The 21,656-nt window shown below is 45.2% G+C and overlaps 1 protein-coding gene across 1 annotated transcript in view; it reads right to left on the bottom strand.

Annotated features, from left to right (window-relative positions):
• The window catches only part of MLLT1 (MLLT1 super elongation complex subunit), a 31,210-nt gene that overhangs the window by 8,394 nt on the left and 1,160 nt on the right, over positions 1–21,656 (bottom strand). The window contains exons 2-6 of the mRNA XM_086862682.1: positions 18,930–19,110; positions 16,007–16,089; positions 7,142–7,285; positions 5,490–5,615; positions 3,719–4,264 (exon numbers count right to left, since the gene is read on the bottom strand). Of these exons, the coding sequence (XP_086718808.1) occupies positions 3,719–4,264; positions 5,490–5,615; positions 7,142–7,285; positions 16,007–16,089; positions 18,930–19,110 (1,080 nt within the window). The remainder of the gene's footprint in view (positions 1–3,718; positions 4,265–5,489; positions 5,616–7,141; positions 7,286–16,006; positions 16,090–18,929; positions 19,111–21,656) is intronic.

The raw sequence follows: 21,656 nt of genomic DNA, 5'->3' as shown, positions 1-21,656 counted from the left end.
GGGTCAGCACTTGGGAGAAATAGCAGGAGTATCCTGTGAGTGAGAGTGTAAGAGTGTAAGAGTGAGTGAGGAGTAAATGAACTACTGGTAACAGCAGCATTCAGGAAGGAAATTTGGGTGAGATTGGGAAGTTTTAATAGTAAATGCGATACTGATTGCAATCACCTGCAATAGCCTTGGGAACCGCCAGAGGGCAGAAGAGGCCACAGCAACCCCCTCTGTCCCCAAACAGCTCCTAAAATCCCCTTACAATGGGGTTTCCTCTGGTACTCAGGAGGATTCTAGTTTAAAGATTCTCAAAGTACTGTAATATCTTGCCTTTTTAAAAGTAATTGCCTGGGAATCAACATTTCAGTTTCACTGTTTCGTTCCAAGGAATCCACTTAGTACTACTGCTGCCAAATCCTGATGCTGGAAGAATTACACATACCCCATTGATGAATAATTCGACACAGGAAGGGTTAATACTATAAAAACCTTGAGACAGGCACAGAGAGGCACACTGGCAGCTTCAGCAACTGATAAGTGAAAGTGGTAGCAGAATTTTTCCTCCAAGATTGCCCTTCTTCGGAATTCCTCACAGAATCCCTCCTGCCTGTGCCTCATCCCCAACCTTGTCCCCAGCCCAGAGCACCGAGTGCCATGTCCAGGCCTTCCTCAGACACCTTCAGGGATGGGCACTCCAAACCTCCCTGGGCATCCCCTTTTGATTCCTGACCAACCTTTCCATGCAGCAATTCTTCCTGGTGTCCAACCTGAAGCTCCCCTGAGGCCATTCCCTCTCCTCCTGTCCCTGTTCCCTGGCAGCAGAGCCTGACCCCCCCGGCTGTCCCCTCCTGGCAGGGACTTGTGCAGAGCCACAAGGGCCCCCTGAGCCTCCTTTGCTCCAGGCTGAGCCCTTTTTCCAGCTTCCTCAGCCCCTCCTGGGACTCCAGACCCTTCCCTGGTCTGTTCCCTGCTCTGGATGTGCTCCAGCCCAAGGTCCTTCTTGTCCTGAGGGGTCCAGAACTGGACACAGCACTTGAGGTGTGGCCTCAGCAGTGCCCAGCACAGAGGGACAATCCCTGCCCTGGTCCTGCTGGCCACACCATCACCCAGGTATTGGCAAGAGTTTCATTATTTCACTGTAAGAAGGGGGAAAATGTGTCAAAAATGGTATTACAACCCTTGGGAAGGGTTCAGGAGCAAAGGAGAATAATTTAACAATTCCAGTATCAGGTCTATTGGCACACTGCAGCAGCCCTGGATGTTTAGGGAAATTCCAACATAGAAGTGGAGAGCAGAGAGAACAGATTGTCCAGAACAGCTGTGGCTGCCCCTGGATCCCTGGAAATGTCCAAGGCCAGGCTGGATGGGGCTTGGAGCAGCCTGGGATGGTGGGAGGTGTCCCTACCATGGCAGGGGTGGAACTGAATGATATTTAAGGTCCCTTCCCACCCAAACCATTGTTGGATTTTATGAATATTTTCAAGGTGATGGAGCACAGCTCCTGTATCTGACCCACAGCTCCAATGCTACATCCCTCATTCCTGGTCATCTGCAGGTGTTCCCTTAAGATGACTTAAGAGGAGCTAAGCAGCAGTTGTTGGGGATAACCCATCTCTCCTTTTGCCATTAACACCACCAGCTCTTTGAGCCAGAGGAGGATGCAGATGGACACGCTCCGTGTGCTCACTGACTGTCACTGGGATGAGACCAAAGCAACACTGACAATGGCAAAAAGCAACTCTGCCTCCCATCGCTGCCTCTCCCTTTTGTCAGCACCGAGGCAGCCAAGCATGAGGCCAGTTCAGGGAACTGGACTTGATGGGGGAAGGAAAGAAAAAAAAAGCCAAGTAATTTCCAGCAGGAGCTGAAATAGCAGGAGAAACTCCTTCATCCCTCTGCAGAATCCCCCTCTGAGCTCCCAGGCCAGGAGCACTAATGGGAACAGGGCTGCTCCTCCCCACAGCAGCCTGCAAAGATGTCAGCTGGGAGCCACCGTGGAGCTGCAGCCCCAGAGCTGTTGCACAATCCCCTGGCTGCAGCAGCAGAGCTGATTTAAGAGTTTCTGGGCCCTGGTCCACCTCCAGCTGCTCCCTCACTTTAGTGATGTGGCTCCCACACGGCTCCACACGGAGCTGTGCCAGGAGAAACCTGGAGCAGCAACCAGCAGTGCTGGGAGCAGGGAGATTCACCCCAGGGTGTACAAGGACTCCAGAGCCTGGGTGCTGCTGTGCCCTGGGGCTCAGGTTCCACAGGAACCTCAGCTGCTGTGAGGGGCAACTGCCACCGCTCCCTGTCTGTCACTGAGTGTCCCCAGATCCGCTGTCCAGCGCCCAACAGGAGCTGGGGGCAGTGAGGACCCTGGGCAGGACAGGCTGCAGCAGATGCTGAGCCCCACTGGCACAGGCTGTGGCTCCAGCACCATCAGCTCACACTGCTGGGACCGAGAGGGGCTGGGGACACCCCGGGATCAGCACAGTCACAGTCCCAGGGAGAGCTGTGTGCCTGGAACCGAAATGTGGGGCTTGCTGAGCTCTGCTGCACTTTGGGTAGAAGGCTAAAAGGGGAGAGGAACTGCCTCTTCTTAATGCCCAGTGTGCACATTTAATCCATCTGGGAAACAGTCATAAAATCCCAGCATGGTTTGGGTAGGAAGGGACCCTAAAGCTCATCTCGTGCCACCTCCTGCCATGGGCAGGGACACCTGCCACTACCCCAGGCTGCTCCAAGCCCCGTCCAGCCTGGTCTCAGACACTTCCAGGGATGTGACTTTTCTGCACAATGGAATTAACACGTGCCCAATAAACTCTTCTACTGGGAATCCTGCAGAAAGAAAAGAAACCCTTCCCAACAAACACATCAATATTTGTTGTATCACAGCGCTGATTAATTCATAATACAAACTGTCCCTAGAAAATTCATCTTAATAAAATAAAGGTCAGCAGGAACCACTTCCAGAATTCCCATGACATTATCCTGTGAACCCTATTACAAGATATATGGTTTCTCTATAACAAATACACAAGTGAAAAGTAGGAAGAGTTTGGATTTGTCTGTCCCTTCCTGCATTTTATTTTGCCTTCTTTTAGAAAACACTTTTTAGAAAACAGAGGATGAGGAATGTTCTCAGTTGTAAAACGGAAAAAATATTTAGACAGCTTTTAAAAATAGTAGTACAAGAACATAATTTGTTTTATGTTTCACAACACAACTTACTTAGATTTAGAGGCATGTGGTTGTATTTTGAGCTTCAGCCAATGGCACATTTCTTAGAGGCCATGGCAGGAAGAGGGGCTTTATTTACATTTTAAAATTTAATACTGGGTTTTTTCGTTACCAAAACTGAGATGATTTCCTTCTTTTCTGAAATAAGATCACCCTCTAAAACACTGCTATCATGAGCAGGCAGAAAGTGTCTCTGTATCTCTGGTAGTTCTGTAGATGTCACTGCAAGGGATGAATGAGGGAGCATAACCTTAAACTCTGACTTCTAGGTAACTGCCTGCAGATAAATCTCAATAAAAGCTTGTAGCTAGAACAGGAGCTAAACCACACAGGAGGAACATTTAATATTGACTGGAGTTTCAAATAATTTTATTGGAGATGCAACCCAGCCTAAACATTTACCAATCTGCTGCTCTATCTTCTCTGAGAGATTATTTTTAACATTTTTTTCAGGCAGGGATTTAACATCATCCTTCCAAATTCTGGTAAAGAATAAATCCCTACTCACCTCTGACTTGAAAGAAGTTTCATCCTCTGAGTTTGACTCCTCCATTTCCACGGGCTTTTTGATTTCCTTGGCCTCACTCTCAGATTTTACCTTTTCCACTTTGGCATTCATCTTCTCCTTGGTTTGTTTCTTCTCTGGATATGAGGAAGACGAGGTTCTGGGAGATGTCCCCAGGATATTCTTTACCCCTTTGGAGCTACTCTTTTTTTGTTTTTTGGCACTAGGCTTTGGTGACTCCACGTTGGAGGGCCTCTTGCTGGAAGACTTCAGCTCCGGCTGTGGCCCCCCCTTTGGAGATGTGTTCTCCAGTTTGGTCTCCTTCACGGCCAGTTTTGGTTCCTTGAAAGCAGCTTTTGGAGGTGCCTTCTCCTCCTTAGGCAGTTTGTTCTCAGTTGGTTTTCTGGAGGAGTCCTTCAAAGGCTTGTTCTGTTCTCTCTCAAGGTCTTTGGAGGAGTTTTTGCTCTCAGAGTCTTTCCTGGGCCTCTCCCTGTGCTCCTTGGTTACTTTATGTGGCTTGGATGCTTTGCTACTTTCCTTGTTTGCATCCTAAAATTCAGCAACAGAAACAAGTAAGCTGGGTATGAAACTGCAGCTCTGCACAGAATGATAAAACACATCCTCATAAATCACATGGCAGCGATTGTTCCGTGCAGAAATCCACCCCCACATGCCCAGGTAAACATCCACACCTCCCTCAAGCTGCTGCACACAAGCTAACAGTGCTCACTTCAACATTTAGGAAAGGATAAAACATGTCCTGCACCTTTTCAGGGCCTGTCAAAGGTCTAGAAGCATCTACAGATGTTTAATTCAGGTTTAACCTGAATGCAAACACAGATGCACCTCTCAGGGCACCCTGGAGGAAGGGAAGCAGGAGAATGCTGTCTCTTTAGCAACTGGCAATTTTCACCAGAGCTCATCTCAGAGCCATTTATTTCTCTGCTGTGTTTTCCAGTGCTTAATTCCTGACCAAAATTAAATCAGCCACTAACAGGTAAGTCATCTTCACTCTGTTTCATAACATCAGAAGGCATAACTGAAGTGCCAAAGTGTTTAGAGCCCTGAAAAACATGGCTATCAGAATTGAATTACACTGCAAAATGAATTGCTGTTAATACCTGTGACTGTTCAGGCTGATAAAGTGCATGTAATCTGCTCCAAAACACATTGCTTGGGGATTGTTTCTCCCATGTAGGATTATACAAAAATAGCTTCAGTACATAAGGGAAAAAAAGAAAAGACTTGGGGTTCTTTGGAAGTCTCAGGACCTGGCTACTGCTGGATGCAAACATCCAGTCTGGAAAGCACCCGTTGCATCAAGGGAAGCGTACTTGGTGTTCTCTCCAGCAGTGCCCTGAGGAGAGGAAGGGCTGACTTTCCACTCAGCCTTCCTGCCAAGAGGTGCAGGGACTCAGCATGCAGCTGGGCATGGCACACAGTGAGAGAGCCACAGAATCCATCCTCAGCATGGAGGACACAACCAGAACAATCAGAGAGGATTTCATCTGCCTTTAAGGAAGATACGATTCACCGAAAATTCCCAGTCTTGCACATTTAATTTTCTTTTCAAAACTTCCCTGGAGAGAAGTCTATCAGATCGTAAAAAAGCCTCCTAAAGGCTGGGAAGTTCCAGACCATTAACTACTGAACTGCAGAGTACAAGGAGGTTCAGAATTAGCAGCAGCCAGGAACAGCTGCTGAACAAGCTCTCAGCAGCCTGGCCTGAAAGACTCCCTCACCTCGGGCTGACCCAAACGTGTGCTGCACTGACCTTTGACCCATGGGAGGGTTTGGTCTTCTTGGGATCAGAGAAGGCAGAGAGAGGTATCGTGGGCAGCATCGGATAATCGGGACTTGGCCTTGAAACAGTCTCTGCTCCTTCTGGCATCACCATTACCTGGGAATAAAGAGGAGGGAAATTATGTCTGCACAAAGTCTCACGGACTATTAACTATTAACACATGATTATGTTAAGCCACTTGCTCAATTAACACACTATTATTCATCTTTTCAATGTTTTTTTCCTCGCCTGCTTTAAGGCCATAAAAAGATATCGTCTATGGAATGCTCAGTTTCAAGGCAACTCCTCAAATACAGAGTATTAAACCCACAAAAACTGAAAGGCAGCAATGCAATATCGAGTGTCTTTCCCAAAGGGAATGCCAATATTGTGAGCACAGGCAGGCAATAAAGCTCTGGACAAGAACTGTGTGTTCTGCTGCAAATGCTCTTCCCCTGAAAAAGGGTAGGGAGATAAATCTGGAAGGAATGAGCAAGACTTCCTTGGTTTAAGAGAAGCTGAATTCACTCTTTCAGGGAAAAAAAGAAAAAAAACAGGACTTGGGTTTTTCCCTTCACAAAATCTTAACACCAAGCACTGAGGTCCATGGAACAATTCCCTTCTTACCTTCCCTGCATTGCCAGGATAATTCTGTGGAAAACTGTCACCAGAGAAAGGGGATCAAAGTGATTAACAGCTGAAACACCTCAGTCCACAAGGACTAAAATACCATACTGTGAAAATCCTAGAGAGCAGACATATTCCAGCCATCCTAGGGCAGAAATGAGCACCTTCCTCTCTCTGCCCAGTACAGGAAAGTACTGTCACACCGAGGAACAGGAATCATGGAGTGATTTGGATTGGAAGGGGCATTAAAGCTCATCTTATTTCACACCCTCCCATGGACAGGGAACACCTCCCATTATCCCAGGTTGCTCCAAGCCCTGTCCAACCTGGCCTTGACATCCTGTGGCTCATTAAAAATTTCTTGCACTTTATGGCTTGGAGTGATTTGCCCAGATCCTGCCGTTATTTGAGGATTATCCTTTAGTTTATCACTATTCATTACCTTCCCAGATGGAAGGGCTCAGCTACTGAAGCAACCCATACTTCACTGGGTCTTCTCGAGAATATCACACACCTGTTTTCACTCTAGATTGTCCAAATTTCATTAATTTTTTTTATTATCTAAGCCACAAGTAGCTGATGCCAGGTTTAGAGGTCATTTATTGACCATAAAGCACTAACTATTAAGCCAAAAAAAAAAAAAAAGAAATGGTTTGAAAGCCTCTCTCTTTCCTTGAGCTTTTCTGTACTGACCCAGCTCCTGGCACCAGGAAGGTCACAGGTAACTGCAGCTGCCTGACTGACTGCAACATCCAGAGCAGATCTCACCTTCCAGAGGAGTTTTCTGCTTTGATATTAATGCTCACATTTAAACTGACAAATGAAGAGTCACCATCACACACCAACAATGAATTTGTTCTGCTGCAAATGCTACAGCCCTATAACCACGAGTCAAAACTGGCTGGGTCATCTTTTAACTGTAGGAATGTAGGAAACTGCTTGAAGCCTGCTGGGCTTAAAGAAACCTCAGAGCAAAAAGATCCCACTCCTTTCAGGATCCCAAGCTGGGCACTTACCCCTCCAGCCCTGATGAGTTTGCGCCTGAATTCCTTGGTGGGGTTGTTGAAAGTCAGTTTCTCACAACGAAGGTGGTTCACAGGTGGGTTCCCCTCCAGATTTAGGAATAGGTCATATGTGAAACAAACCTTTTTGGGCTCCTCCTAAAAACAAGAAAGGCTTTGGGAAACTGGAAGAAGCTTGGCAAGCACACTAAGTCTGGGGATCCAAACAGTCACTCCTGAAAATCCCAAATAAACCACCAAGTGTTGCATTCATGGAGTTTTTCACCATGAGATCAGAGAGCTGGAAATTAAACTATTTGTGCTTGAGGTTAACATTGTTCATGGGGAACTCAGGCATGAGGCTTCTCACTGCAAAAGAAATGCATGGACACAGATTTTGACTGAAATTTGTCTGTTTAAAGCTGTTCAAGTCTCCCCAGAAAAGCAGATTCACAAGCTTTATGCACTACAGTTTTCAGCAAAATTCAGATCCTATCTCCTTTGGGAAGCAACTCTAAGTATCAATATTAAGAAAAGCATAATCCTTTTTGAGAGGAGGAACAACTTCTGAACTCCCAGGATCTCTGCGGGCACCGAGAAAAGATTAAACGCAATGGGAAAAGGATGGCTTGGTTTGTAAAACCCTTTTCAATATGCATATTGCAGGGGCTGAATGGGAAGATATCCCAGGCTTTTGAACTTTCCAAGGGCACTTTCACCCAAGCAATCCGGAGTTTGTATGCGTGCTGGGGGGATCATCTGCGCCTCACTGCCTCTGTTCCACCTGCTGCGTTTGTAGCACAGAATGGAAGAAATCCCCCTCTTTTTTACCTCCCCCAAAACTGCAAATACTCTCCTTGTGTATTCAAATATCGACAGGACACTGCTTGGTGTTTCTTGCAGTTTGCATTTCCAGGCTGGAAATTCAAGAGAGACTCTGCTGGGAAGCCTGGTGAGGCCAGCAGTGCCCTGTGCATTTCCATGAATGCATCCCACGTGCCTCATTCCCTGAGCAGCACCGAGCAGCTGCACAGCAGTCTTTTCCAGAATTCCCATCCAGCAGCTCGATTTCCTGGTGCAGTGGCATTGTTGGATGGGAACAGGCGCTGCAGGCTCCCAGCCCCAGCCATTACATTTGCTGAAAATAGGTTGAAACGGCTTCAGACCACCCCAGCTCCTGCTGTTTGCTCCAGAGGCCTTTCCTTGGATAAACTACACCTCTAACAATACAAAGGGTGGTAGCTACACCTGGTTTACATCAAAATCAGTACCCTGAGCTCACCCAGGAGTCGAGGTCTTGGATCCTCACCCTCAAACAGGGGCAGGCATCAAGAGACACAGAGAAGTCTCAGATTAATGTGCTGCCAATGGCAAGTCTTCAAGACCCTCTTTTGGGGAAGTCCTGAAGAACCCACACGCTACTGGAAGGAGTTAACTAAAACAGATAGATGGGAGGAAAAAGAAAAATCCTTGCAAAATACACTGCCCTGTCATTTGCCTGTTTTCCATGCCCGTTCTCATTAACGGAATCATTAGCGAGCTCTGCGTGTGCGCTCACTGCAGTTCAAACAGCAGCTGCACAGGGTCCCTCAAAGCCTAATAAACTGAAATGAAGGATGAATAGAAATCCAAATGTGGCCTAATAATGGCTTCTAAAATGCTTTCCCTGGTTTACAACAGAGTAAATAATCTTGGCTCTATCAGCAAGCGCAGCCTTTGGTCAGGACATGTTTTGCCATCCCATTACCAGCTCTGCTTTGTCATTTGCCCATTTGCTTTCCGAGCAGGAGAGAGGCAGCAGATCCCTTTTCCTCTCACCTTGAGTATCCCATTTTTTGGTGCTCTTTTCACAAGCACCAAAGTATTTATCGTGTGTCTGTTGAATTTTTCTAGAATTAAGGCAGGTTTTTAATGGGATATTCCTCCAGCTCAGAGATCACAACTGCCCTGGGAATGAGCCCCAGCAGAGTGCCCTGATCATTAAAATCTCCTTTGTATCCCCCAGGCCATAAGGAGCCCCCCACCCCCCCTCAGTGAATAGTTGAGATTACAGCACTCCTAAAAGAACCACCACAAAAGTCTCAAAGCAAAAAGCTGCAAATAAACATTCTTTCCTTTACTGCCCTCACTACCCAGCTAATGATTACAGCTCAGGCCACTCCAAAGCTTAATCCATCCGGTCCTCCCTAAAAGGTTCTTCCCCCCCAGACAACCATCAAGGGGAAGAAAGGGGGGAGAAACCCGAGGAAAATCTCTCTCAATTGACCCAGACCTACCCATCCTCTAACTTTAAATGGAAAGCCAGGCTGAGTCCACAGTGCCACACTTCAAAGCCTTTCTCAATAACATGTTGGGATCCACACATCCTGCTGCTGGGAGCTGCAACCCACAGTAGGTTCTTTGTCACCCTACAAACTTTGGTCCAGACAATCCTACAAATCCTTCATGTACTCCTGCTTCAGCAGCAACTACACACACAAGCTAAGCTTTGCTCTTAGATAATTCCACCTTCTGATATTCCTTGAAGTCAATCAGAAAAACTGACAAGGGAAGACATTTTGCTGCTCCCAAGACTATAAGCTTTTCTAAACGGCCCTACATGCAAGAAAAGTTTTAAAAAGGGTGCATCATGTCCATTTCTAACTGATAGATATGAATTGTTCAGATTCAAATTCAGTGGTGCATTTGGACATGAAATGGTTAAGCTGGTGCAGGGATGTCTCAGCAAGGCACTTCAGAACCTCACTTTGCATCTGCCCCTTAAATCCCAGGATGCCAGAGAAGTAAACTACAAGTGAACACCACAAAGCCAGGGGTTTTATTTGCAGCTGCTGTAAACTTCCCTTCATCCAGTGAATCCCCCTATTCCACCTCCAATCTCCTGAGCTGGGTACATTAGGTTTTATTTTTACTGCTTCCTGTCTGCACTGCCTGCCACTGAGCTGTTACGAGCTCTGAAGCTGCTTTATTTTTCCTTTGAGTTCTGAAGTAATGGGTTAAAGTTCTTTTGGCACTTTTCATAAGAGGAGGAATTTTTTAAAGTCTTTTGTTAAAATTTCCTTGTCTTGTTTTTAAGGCAGGGTGTGCCCTTTGCCACTTAACACAAATCAAAAGAATTTCACTGGTAGCGTGCGCATAAAGCTCATAAATCACTTTTAGAAAGCCATAAAACAAAATTATCTACAAAAATCTAGCACACCAAGGAAGCAGGCTCATGGTTATTCAATAACTATAACATCTAACACCACTTCCCTTTTGCCATAGATCCAGCCTGACAGAGGCATTTATCCAGAACAGTCTGGAGAAATGAAACCCCTTCCCAGGCTGGTACAACCCGTCTGACTGGTCCTGGAGCAGCTTCCAGACAGGGCACTGGAAATTGGAATAGCCCAATATTCAGATTTTGAAATAATCAGCTCTATGTTCCACTCAGGAATCCACCCTTATCTTTTGGGAGATTCTCCAGGGTTAAGCATTTAGGAGTTTCCTCCTTCAGATGTTTATTACTTTGTTTGAAAATTAGATTTTCCTAATGTATTTTTATTATATATACAAAAATATATATATACATATATATATATAAATATAAAAAGAGTAAAATGAATATATTCATATAATGTAGATTAGTGTAAATACATCTCTTTATCTACTCACTACTCCAAGACAAGCACTTAATAATCTACCAGCTCTTACAAATACATGATATGAAGCTGGCATGGCTGATAAAGCTTCTGTCTTTGCAAACACAGCCTTGCCACAAATGCCATGCAAATATACATATATAAGTATTTTCATCACCTGGAGGTGCCTATGGATGTGCCACACTGAATGGCCACTCAAACACACACAGCCCAGGGGTTCTGGCCCTCCTCAGATTAAAAAAAAATGGATAAATTGATAATCCATCCTAATTTCTGACAGAAAAGTGTAAAAGCAAAGATTCCCTGGTCAGCAGTAGCAGGACAAAAAAGGAATTGCTGCAGGTTTGGGAAGGAACATTGCACAGAACAGACCTAAAATGTTTCCCTCGAAGGGCAGACAAAGGGACAAGTTTCACTCCTTCCTCAGCTTTCAGCAACCCTGAGTAAACTCCAACAGGTTAAAGCTCTCCTCAAACCTCTGCACATCCTGCCCCAAATGGCAATTTCAGTAAAATCAAATGTCTCATGCAAACACAGGCTCTTAACCCTCCTGAGGAATATTTCCCTGGCCAACACTTGCCCCAGCTTTCCCCAGGCCAATCCCTTCCTGATGGCACAGTCCTGACACCAGTTGTAGCTGATCCTGTTTCACCTCCCCTGCCATATGTGCAGCCCACCTACAATGTCTCCACTGAGTTCCTACTCTGATACACAAATAATTTTCCCCTTTTCCAATACTTCTCTATTTGTTTTTTATATCACCTCTACAAAGGTTGCAGAAGGGGTAAAATATGCATATTTTTCTTTTGAACCTCACTGGAAAAATCAAATGAATTTCTTTGCTTTCTTTGCTTATCTCCTTCTCACTAATAGGAAAAGCCCAAGTTCCATGTATCCATTATGTAAATCCTGGAAGGCTTTTATCTCTAGCACTAAAATTAGGAGGTAGCATCTTTAAAGAGACTTTAATACAACATCTTATCCATGTTGCATTAATATCATCTGCCTTATATCAGAATAACATGAAAATCTACTAGACCTTTAGCTTTGTGGGGAGGATTGATCTAATTTGATTAGGATGCAAAAAATGTCACAGGGAATGAATACCAAAGCCAGACCTGTATTACAGCCTCCAGATTACAACATGTACCACTAGAAGAGATTTATTTGGAGACAACAATGAAAAAAAGCCTCCAGACTGTTGAAATTGAGGGGGAGAGGGAAGGGGAAGAGCAGGAGAAAAACAGCAACGCATTTGTTGTACGCGGTTTGTATCGATTCAAGCACCAGAAGCCACTCACAGCAGCCCTCGTTACAGGAACACAAAGGATTTCAAAACAAAAATAGCACACTAACATTTCCAGTCCAAATGATCTGCTGTCATTAGCCAACTCGACTTTCAAAAGCTTTATCAATCAACCTGCTGAGCCCCTGCCATTTGTTTTTCAGGATCAGTTACAGCAGTAAAGGCTCTGCCAGTGTTAAAGGAGACCACGAGTCCTGTGGCTGCTCAGAGCCTCCAACTGCCCAGGCTCACTGCAATATTCACAATTTATATTCTGCAATTCAAATACCAGCCCTGAGAAAGCACCTGCTCATGGAGGAGCTGGATTGCAGCACAGGAAGGACAAACACAGGCCAGCAATGTTCACAGAGGATAAGAACAGGCTCTTACACCTTTTTCACACTCTGCTGACACTTCCCCATCTGACAAAAGGGCACCGAGAGCACTGAGTCTGCTGCTCCTAACACACAACAATGATAACAAAAAGGGAGTCCTCCAAAACAAAGAGTCAATGGGCAATTTTATGCCAAGTTGTTTAAAAAAAACCTTGATGAAGTTCATTAAAACAGCTCTTAGTAAAGCTGTTCTTTCCCAGAGCACAGGTTGGTATTTCTTTAGCAAAAGCAAAAAGCACACAGCTCTGACAGCCAGGATTTGTCATCCCAGTAACAAATCAGAACAGGGAAAGGAAATGGCTAAGAAAGAAGGCTTAAACTGTGGAAAGAAAACCCATTTCAGCCAACCATGGCAAAGATCAATCTCCAAAGACTGGGCTCACTCCCTCTTTAAATCCTTTCTTTTCTCACCTTCACAAAGCTAAACATGCACCGATAAACAAATCCCAAAGCCTCTGCAAGTCTGGTTTCAGATGAGGACACACATCAACAAAAATGTGTCAGAGTGTGAGGAACATATGCCACAAAACCACCCAGACCCTGCTCTGCTGCCCAGTCACCTTCAAAGAGCCTTTTCACCCCCATCCCAGGACCAATCCATAACATCTACTTGAAGACAATTACTCAAGGAAGAGTCCTAAATGCTGTAATCAATTCACAATATCTGCTGCACACACACCAGCTGATCCCCACCAGTGTCAACAGGTTTACACAGATCAGAGTGAGAACAAGATCTTAAAGTAATGAAGACTTTATTTGGTGTTTTAACACCATCTTCTTTAATTCAGGAGAACACAGCCTGTATCCTAAATCTTTGCCATTCCCCTCCTCCTCTTTCCCTATCTTTGTAATTTTTACTATCCCAGACTTTGCATTTCTGTCTTTGTAGATGTATTTACCTCTTACATTTCCTTCAACTGCACTTACTGAAAATGATCAAAGCTCTTAAAATTCCCAGATGGCATCATCACTGGGCAGCAGTGGACAGAGGAGCCCAACTCTTCACACAGAATCCTGCAATATCCTGAGTTGGAAATGATCCCTCAGGGATGATCAGTGCAGCCCCTGGCCCTGCCCAGACCCCCCAACAAGCCCACCCTGAGCATCCCTGAGAGCGCTGTCCAAACGCTCCTGGAGCTCTGGCAGCCTTGGGGCCGGGCCCATTCCCTGGGGAGCCTGGGCAGTGCCAGCAGCCTCGGGGGGAAGAACCTTGCCCTGAGATCCATCCCAAGCCCTGGCACAGCTCCAGCCCTTCCTGGGCTCCTGTCCCCGCTCACCCCCCCAGCAGCAGCTTCTGAGCTCCCTGCAATCCTAAATTCATGGCTGAATCTGAACACACATCTTTGTTCCAATGATATGCTGGAAGATGGAACCTTTTCCACCTTTTCTCTCAACCACCCCTTGCCCCAATTAAATAATGAGAGGTGCTGCCTGAAACTCCTTAATTAGCAATTTGTTAATCAGCTGAAAAACGGAAAAGAACTTCTCCAGAAAATATGCAGCTAAAAAACAGGGCAAAAATGAGTGTTTTGAAGATCTGTACCTTTGAAAACAAGTCTGCAACTCAACCTGTTCTCCTATTTATTTGTCATGTTTCTGAAGACCAAAACGTCAGAAACAAAGAGCCTTCTCCTAAATTAACAGCTCCTTCCATTGTTTCCAGGGAGAACAGAGCCCACCTATTTCCCTTATTTATAAAAGCCACCTCTCTGCTCAGTGCTGGGGAACAACTCTGCAGTCACGTGTGTGGAGGAACAATGAGGAGTGATGACCCCGGTGGGTGTGAAAGCAAGTTCTAGTCAGAAAAGCTGCCAGCTCCATATTCCATGAGGAACATGGGAATATGAGGGACAGAGGGAAAACATAGGAATGCAGATGGCAGTCACAGGAAACGTGAGCACCTACAAAAAGACACAGAAATGAAGGAGACCTGAGCATTTGTGAAAGAAATCATTGGAGAACTGCAGGGAAAAGGGAAGAGTGGGGAGCAGCTAGATGAAAAAAGGAAGGGAAAATAAAATGAAAATGTAGAACTAAAACACAGTTCACCCCTCCCAGGCATTAGAGGTTTCACTTTTAAGGAATCAGCCTGGAGAAGTTCACATTTTTTGGTCAAGAGTGTAAAGGATTTTGAACCTGACTTAAGCCAATATTTAGTGCAGATGGAGAATTTTCTAATTCCCATCTAAAACCTCAGGAAAGCCACCAGAAGTAGAACTACTTTCAAGCTTTTGAGGTGTTTTTGTTGCACTCAAGTCGTAGTTTTCAGTGTTTGCCAAAAAGCTGCTTGTATCAACAACGTTCACCCCTCAGTCCCTGCCTGCCATGCTTCTTCCCAGCCTTTTGGCTTACCCTACCCACTCAAAAAACAACTTGTGGGCAAAACATTCCCAGGCTTAGGAGGGCACTCTGTCTTCTGTGGCTCAGCCCCATTATCTGGCTTATTCCTCCAACCCATAAAGTGGGGTGAGAGCAATGCGGTAGGCCAAGAACCCAACCCAAAATGCTGATTATTCACAAAGTGACACTGCCAGGAGAGCATCCTGGGCTGGAGCAGCGACAGAAGAGAATAGCAGACAGATGTTTGTGGGAGGGACAGGGAAAGGAGGAAGAGAAGCTAAATAGAATGAGCCTGTTACATGTGGTCTGCTGTCAACACACCTGGGGTAAGGACTGCTGCTCGGAGAGCTGAGGGGGTGGGAGAGCACAGATTACAGGGATGTGGCCCAACATTTTTGCTTTAGTTTATCTCAGTTCCCTCTTAGGGATCATAAGCAAAACATTCATTTTTATTTTATTATTTAAGCAGTAATCAAACCCAGAAACATCCATTATTCATGTTTAACAAAACAATTTAACTGAAACTGAGGTAATATGAACACAAGTGCCCAATTCCCTGTTTTCATAACCTACAGCATGTGACCTCTGTGGTAGACTTAAAGCAAGCAGTAAATCCAAATTTTAACCTTCATATACCTGCTGGCAATGCATCTTAAGCCTTAAAATATTTAGTGTTTTCTTTCTAGAAGAGCACTGAGTTAGAACAAGGATATCTTTAACACAGCTCTAAATACTTCTGCTGTAAATACAAATGTTTGTTTTGGGCCTCTGCAGATTTCATACCTATACAGTTAAATTTAATAAGCTGCCAAATTCAAAAGCAGATTTTTTAATATATTGACAATCAACACAGTGTTTACAAATATTTATAGTATCCATGCTTTATGTTTATTTACTTTCACATGTACATAAAATAGTTTAAATATAATAATATTGCTTTAATATCCTAAATGCTAAAGAAGCTACAAGTGTACAATCTCTGCTCAGGATCTCCATGACCATCCACTGTCCTGGTATCACCTTTCTATGCAATTCCATTTCTGCCAAAAGCTTTCTTTTGAAGTCTGGCAGGAGCTTCCAACTCCCAGTTAAATTCTATTTATTAGACTAATAAAAAACACACACATAAAACAGTCACATAATTTAGAGTCTTTCTGTCAGGCAGTTTCAGGCTCTGGCACAGCTCAAAACAATTAGAAGACCAGAAATCAGATTCTACCTTGTTTTTGAAGTGCACTTCAATGGGCATAATGAAGCCAGCGTAGCCAGACTCCTCCACCTTGTAGGGGGGCTCCTTGCACACTGAAAGAGAACAAATAAATGTGAACTTGGAATTCAGCACAACTTTATCCGAGCCAAAAAGGAGAACTGGGCCTCTGACAACTCAGGGCATAGTTAAAACACTGACCTTTGTGGAAAAACCCACACAGAATAAGATGGTGGCCACAGGCTTAGTTAAGAATACAAAATCTGCTCTTAGCTCCTCCCATGGAACGGAAACATAAAACACTGCAGGGCCAGAGCCTCAGTGAGATCCTTCCCCTCCTGTGCACTGAGATACAATTACATTTCTGGGCAGTCCCACAACAATTCACACTGCCAGTTCCAAGTGCCTGGCAAGGAAAGGCCAAGACCCAAAAGGTTAAACAGCACAGAAAGGTAAACTTTAATTTGATGCCCATATTTCTGAATCAAAACACTACCACGCACAAGCAGGTGATTATTTTTTCCTTGAAACACTCCCCTGCACTCCTCAATGCTCATAGTTGGGTAACGGCCATGCTCCAGGCTGCTGCTTCCCCCACAGCTGAACAAACCTGAAGGGCAGGTGAGCACTGCTATTTATTTCACACACAAGGAAACACGAGGAGGAAGGTGAACCAGTTTTCTGCTAAGGTCAGAGCTGCTTACTGCAGAAACAGCAATTAGAAAAGTTAATTGCTTCTCAGAAATTAATCTGCATGTCCCTGCCTCAGTTCCCCCTGTCCCGCTATCTGGTATGAGCTCATGCTCCTGAATCTTTCCTATTATCCATTCCAGGATATCCAATTTGAAGGATTCCAGGATCATTTCTTTGGCCATGATGTAGCAGCACACAGCAGCTGCCAGGAGAAACATGAGACCCACACAGATATTCTCCCTCTCAGGAACCGGATGCACTTGCATATAATTTATGCACTACAATATATGTAAATAAAGTCAATTAGGTAATTAGAGGAATTCAGTGCAAATCTTTTGAGTTTCTCTTAAGAATTCCAAGTAATTAATATGATTAGGAAACAGTACATCAAACCTAAAAGCACACAAATTATTTTCCTTTAATGTAGCTGTATTATCCCCACCCAGCTCTAAGCACTTCTACCATCATTAAGATGCTGGAAAGCAGCACTCCAAATGCAACTGAGAAAAAAGGGCATCACTAAAAATAACAAAAACCTCTAGACTTGCTTTAACTTGAATTTCATATAAGAACCCTGTCATTTAGAGGGAAAAATCCCAAACCAAAGAGCAGTGCCAATATGGCAGCAGGAATCTTAAGCCTATCTGCCAAGCAGCCTTTGTTCCTCTGCCACTCTATTCTGACAAATTCCAAGGGCTCCAAGAGCAATCTGCCAGCAGCACAAGCCCACCTTCAGCACCAGGATCTGCTCCAAGAGGGCACCATCTGAAGAAACCCTTCAAATAAACTCAGGAATAGGAGAGGCATTTGCCACAGCATTTGCCACAGTACAACCCAGACACACCCTGGCCAAAAGCATGCTGGCATTAGGAGCAAGATCAAGGAAGCTTGGAAAACCCAGGGACTGGGAAAAAATACCCCGGTAAAGGCAGATGATACAGCTACTGACTGAGCAAAGGCCTTGGTTTTATACTGCCAGAGGGCAGAGATAGATGGGATATTGGGAAGGAACTGCTCCCTGGGAGGGTGGGCAGGCCCTGGCACAGGGTGCCCAGAGCAGCTGTGGCTGCCCCTGGATCCCTGCAAGTGTCCAGGGCCAGGCTGGATGGGGCTTGGAGCAGCCTGGGACAGTGGGTGGGGTCCCTGCCCATGGTAGAGGGTGGAACAGGATGGGCTTTAAGGGCCCTTCCAATCCAAACCATTCCAGGATTCTATGTACTATCCCAACACAGTTATTTGTAATAAATTAATTACACCAGAAGACAAGAACTGTAACCTACAGATTGCTTTCAGCTCAGTCCTGCACCTGCTTATCATACATCAGTTTTAGCAGATCAGTTTGAAGGAGGTATTACCAACATAGACCAGAGTCACGCCCTTGTTAATGCTGAGCTCCTCTCAGTTCCTTTCCACTGTGGACTCCCACAAATACCCAATGTCACAGGGTGTCCTAAGGCATCCTGAGTGTCCTGCTCCCAAAGCAGCATTCCCAAGAATGCACATTACAACAATTCTCACGGGCAGCTTGTATTTCCTAAAGCACTAATGCTGCAGCTTCAGTTACACAGTCCTACACAGATGTAACTGCACTGCCCCTGAGAAGGGCAATTCCTGCTCCTCCACCTCAACCTCATGAGCTCCTGCTACCCCATGCCAAGAATAAGGTTAATTTTGCTACAGAGTCAGAAAACAAAATCAGAAAATAACATTGCAACACAACCACAATGACTGCACTGGGCTTGCAGGGGGAATGTACAGCAAAGACACTTATCACCCCATGGCAGCTTTCATTTCTGCTGGGTTAAGGCTACATGAACAGGCACCTGAGACTAGAAATTGCAAGGATCTGCAAATCTCCATACCCATTACACATATGAGCCCAAGATTAGAGCATCTCTCATGTGCTTCTAGCTTTTGCTGGCAAATTCTAACAAATCAAACCCATCTTTCCCACTGTGTAACATGAATTATTTTCTGCTGTCACATGTGTCTTGAGAACCTGCACACACTAATGCTTAAATAAGAGGAGAAAGCAGCTCACCTCCTGCCCTTTCAGCAGAAGGAAGGTCCCATTCTCCCTGACCTTCCTCAAACACAGTGGGGAAAGGTTAAAGCTGGAGTGCACGCAATGGATGTTTCGCTCCTCTTTAAGGAGATATTTCACAGAAAAGTGACAGTTCAACCCAACCTTGACTTGCAAAATGCTCTTTCATAGAGATAAACCACATCCAACCCCTCTGACCTCGCTTGGGTTTTGGGAAGCTCTCGTGCAGCCGGAAGACGACGCGCTCCACGAAGTGCTGGATGTCGCACTGCTCCGGGCCCCGCACGAACACCATCCAGTCATGGGTGAACCCTTCCGTGGTCGGCTTCTTGCGCAGCTGGGCCCGGTGCCCCAGCTCCAGCTTCACCTGCACCGTGCACTGCGTGGGGACAGAGGCAGGACCGTGAACAGAGAGACACAAAACCGTGCTGGAAGGTGCTGGATCCACCCGGGAACACAACAGCCCCCATGTGGGGATCAGCCTCAGACTGCAAACCGCTGTTATCAACGGCAAAGCTGACACAAAAATAGCTCCCAGCACCATTTCATACCTATTTTCTTCCTAATATTAACATTGCAAAGAGAGCAGCTCTACCAGAGGGATCGGTTTCTCTGCCTCACTTATCAGTTAAATTGTCAGCAAAGTCCTAATTGAGGAATCTTTATTTCTAGAAAGTGTCAGAGACAGAACTTGATGTTCACAGCTTACAGAATTCACAGCACTGACAGAAAACTCATCTTGAAACAGGAAAAAATCAGATCATGAATTGGTGGTTTACGATATTCTCTAGAATATATCACTCATCAGAAGAAAATTATGTTTCCTGTATGGTTCTAAATATATTTTATTATCTTGCTTTCAAAGACCAAGTTAACATATCTGCCTGTATAATGTCCAACACTAAACTGACCTAATTCTGATCTGCACTCCTGAATCCTACTCTGATCTCTGAGTAACAGGGAAGGTGTATCCCACATCTGGCTCAAAGCACAAAAATCCCATTAAATGCCTTAAAAACCGAATGAAATTAATGGTGAAAATCCACATAGTATTGCAGGACTTCACAGCCAGAAGAAAGGAAATGAATTAAACAGATGTAACAGAAAAAAGGCAAATGGGAGTCAAACACAAGATAAATCAAGGAAATCTTAGAGCCACATTTGTAGACAGGGAATAACACTCAAGGTACCCAACTTTTGTGTACATTTGTTACACAAACCAGAGCAGCAGCAGTGATTCCAAACTAAACCTACCAAAATCCAGCTCCAGCACCAGAAGCCTCAGAGAAAAAGGGGCTGGTTTTAGTCCCTACCCCATTCTTCACTTCAGGCTTGAAAAAAAGTGTCTTGCTCCTCCTAGCAAGTTCCAATTACCATTGGGAGAGGCAGCATTATTTGTCATTACCTATATTACATGTTGACCTGGAGCCAAACCAAGGGCATGTTAGACAATGAGCAGGGAAAGAGAAAGCTTCCCGAGCTCCAGACAAATGTTTAGGGAAAGTATCACCCTTATTTTCCCCCTGAAAAACTGCAGCAAGGAATGTGATCACAATTAATGCTCTAAAAAAATTTTGCATCTCCAACCCAAGATTTTTTTCCAGAGTATGGTGAATACTTGCTGAAAATGCACAAGTGTCTCCATCTCAGCCTTCTTGTCTTTGTAAAAAGCTCTCACAGGAGGTCTGCAGAGCACCAGGCATCAAAGCCTGACCTCCCAAATTGCAGTCCAGTTCCAATTTCAACCATAAGCCTTAACACAGTTTTTCAGGCAGTTTAAATCTTTACAGCAAAATACCTTCAGCCACCCAACACATCAATCCGAAGGCTCGGGGACAAACTCATCTCATTAATTCCTTCACCATTATTGCTACAGCACTTCTTTGGGATACCTTCCTCTGCAAGTTCTCTTGGCAGGCCATTTTTTCCTGTTCTTAAGGCTTATCTACAGCAGCTCCACCTCGCTCCTGCGCTAAGAACCAAGGCCCAGGGCCGGCTGTTCTTTCATGTCGCATTAAGGGCTGAGAAGAAAGGCAAGGTGTGCTTCTCTCCGAGCACAGCAATCCCTCCAACGCTGCAAAAGCATTATGTGGAGCCAGCCTGCCGAAATCCTGAGCTCACACTGGAGTGTGCCTGCAGGCCTGCTTTATCTGGGATGCTTCCCACAGTGTTCACATCCCCTGAGCCAGGCTGTGCCGCAGCCTCACGTTATCGATTCCATAATTACCCTTTAAATCCTGCTACTGTTGCCAGTTACTACCCCTCTCCTGAGAAGTGCAAATGACTGTCAGGCTACAAAATCTGCCTTTCCGAGTTGAAACGGCTGAGAAATTGGAGCTGAGAACCAGATGGGGCTGTGTGGAAGAGACAGAAATTAAACATAAAAGAGAACTGTTTAACTGAGAGTGAAAGTTGTACTTGCTGCACTCCTCACACCCTGCTCCAATTAACAATCGCTGTGAATTAAGCCAAAAGTTGAAACACATTTGAAAATAAGATCTCCCAACATAACCAGCATCCAAAGTTGCTCCACCGAAAATGGAGGGTTTTTTCCTTTTTTTCCAAGCGTGTCTCTCAACAAAGGGAAATCAGGATCCTATTCAAACAATTTGTAATAATACAAAGGAGCCTGCTTTCAACTTCTCAATAAACATTCTGAAGGCTGCTCTGGTTTTTGTTTGATGTGCTAATTGCCTGAAAGCCATCAGCAGCTCCCATTCCCGCTCCTCCGGGTGATTATCCGGGATAGCGGGGCTCGTTCCCGAACCTCAGCCCGGGAGGTACCTGTTACCCGCTCCACGCACACAAAAGGTTCCCCATCCACATCACCTCAGGTAAACTTCCCGCACGCATCCTGGAACCCCCCCGGGCCGGCAGGGACTCTCCCGGTGGCATTAACCCTTCCCAGCGCGGCTCGGGGGGGGT

This window comes from Cyanistes caeruleus, chromosome 25 (assembly GCF_971803275.1).
Source record: "Cyanistes caeruleus chromosome 25, bCyaCae1.hap1.1, whole genome shotgun sequence".
NCBI lineage: Eukaryota > Metazoa > Chordata > Aves > Passeriformes > Paridae > Cyanistes > Cyanistes caeruleus.
This window is presented reverse-complemented; position numbering and strand designations above follow the sequence as displayed.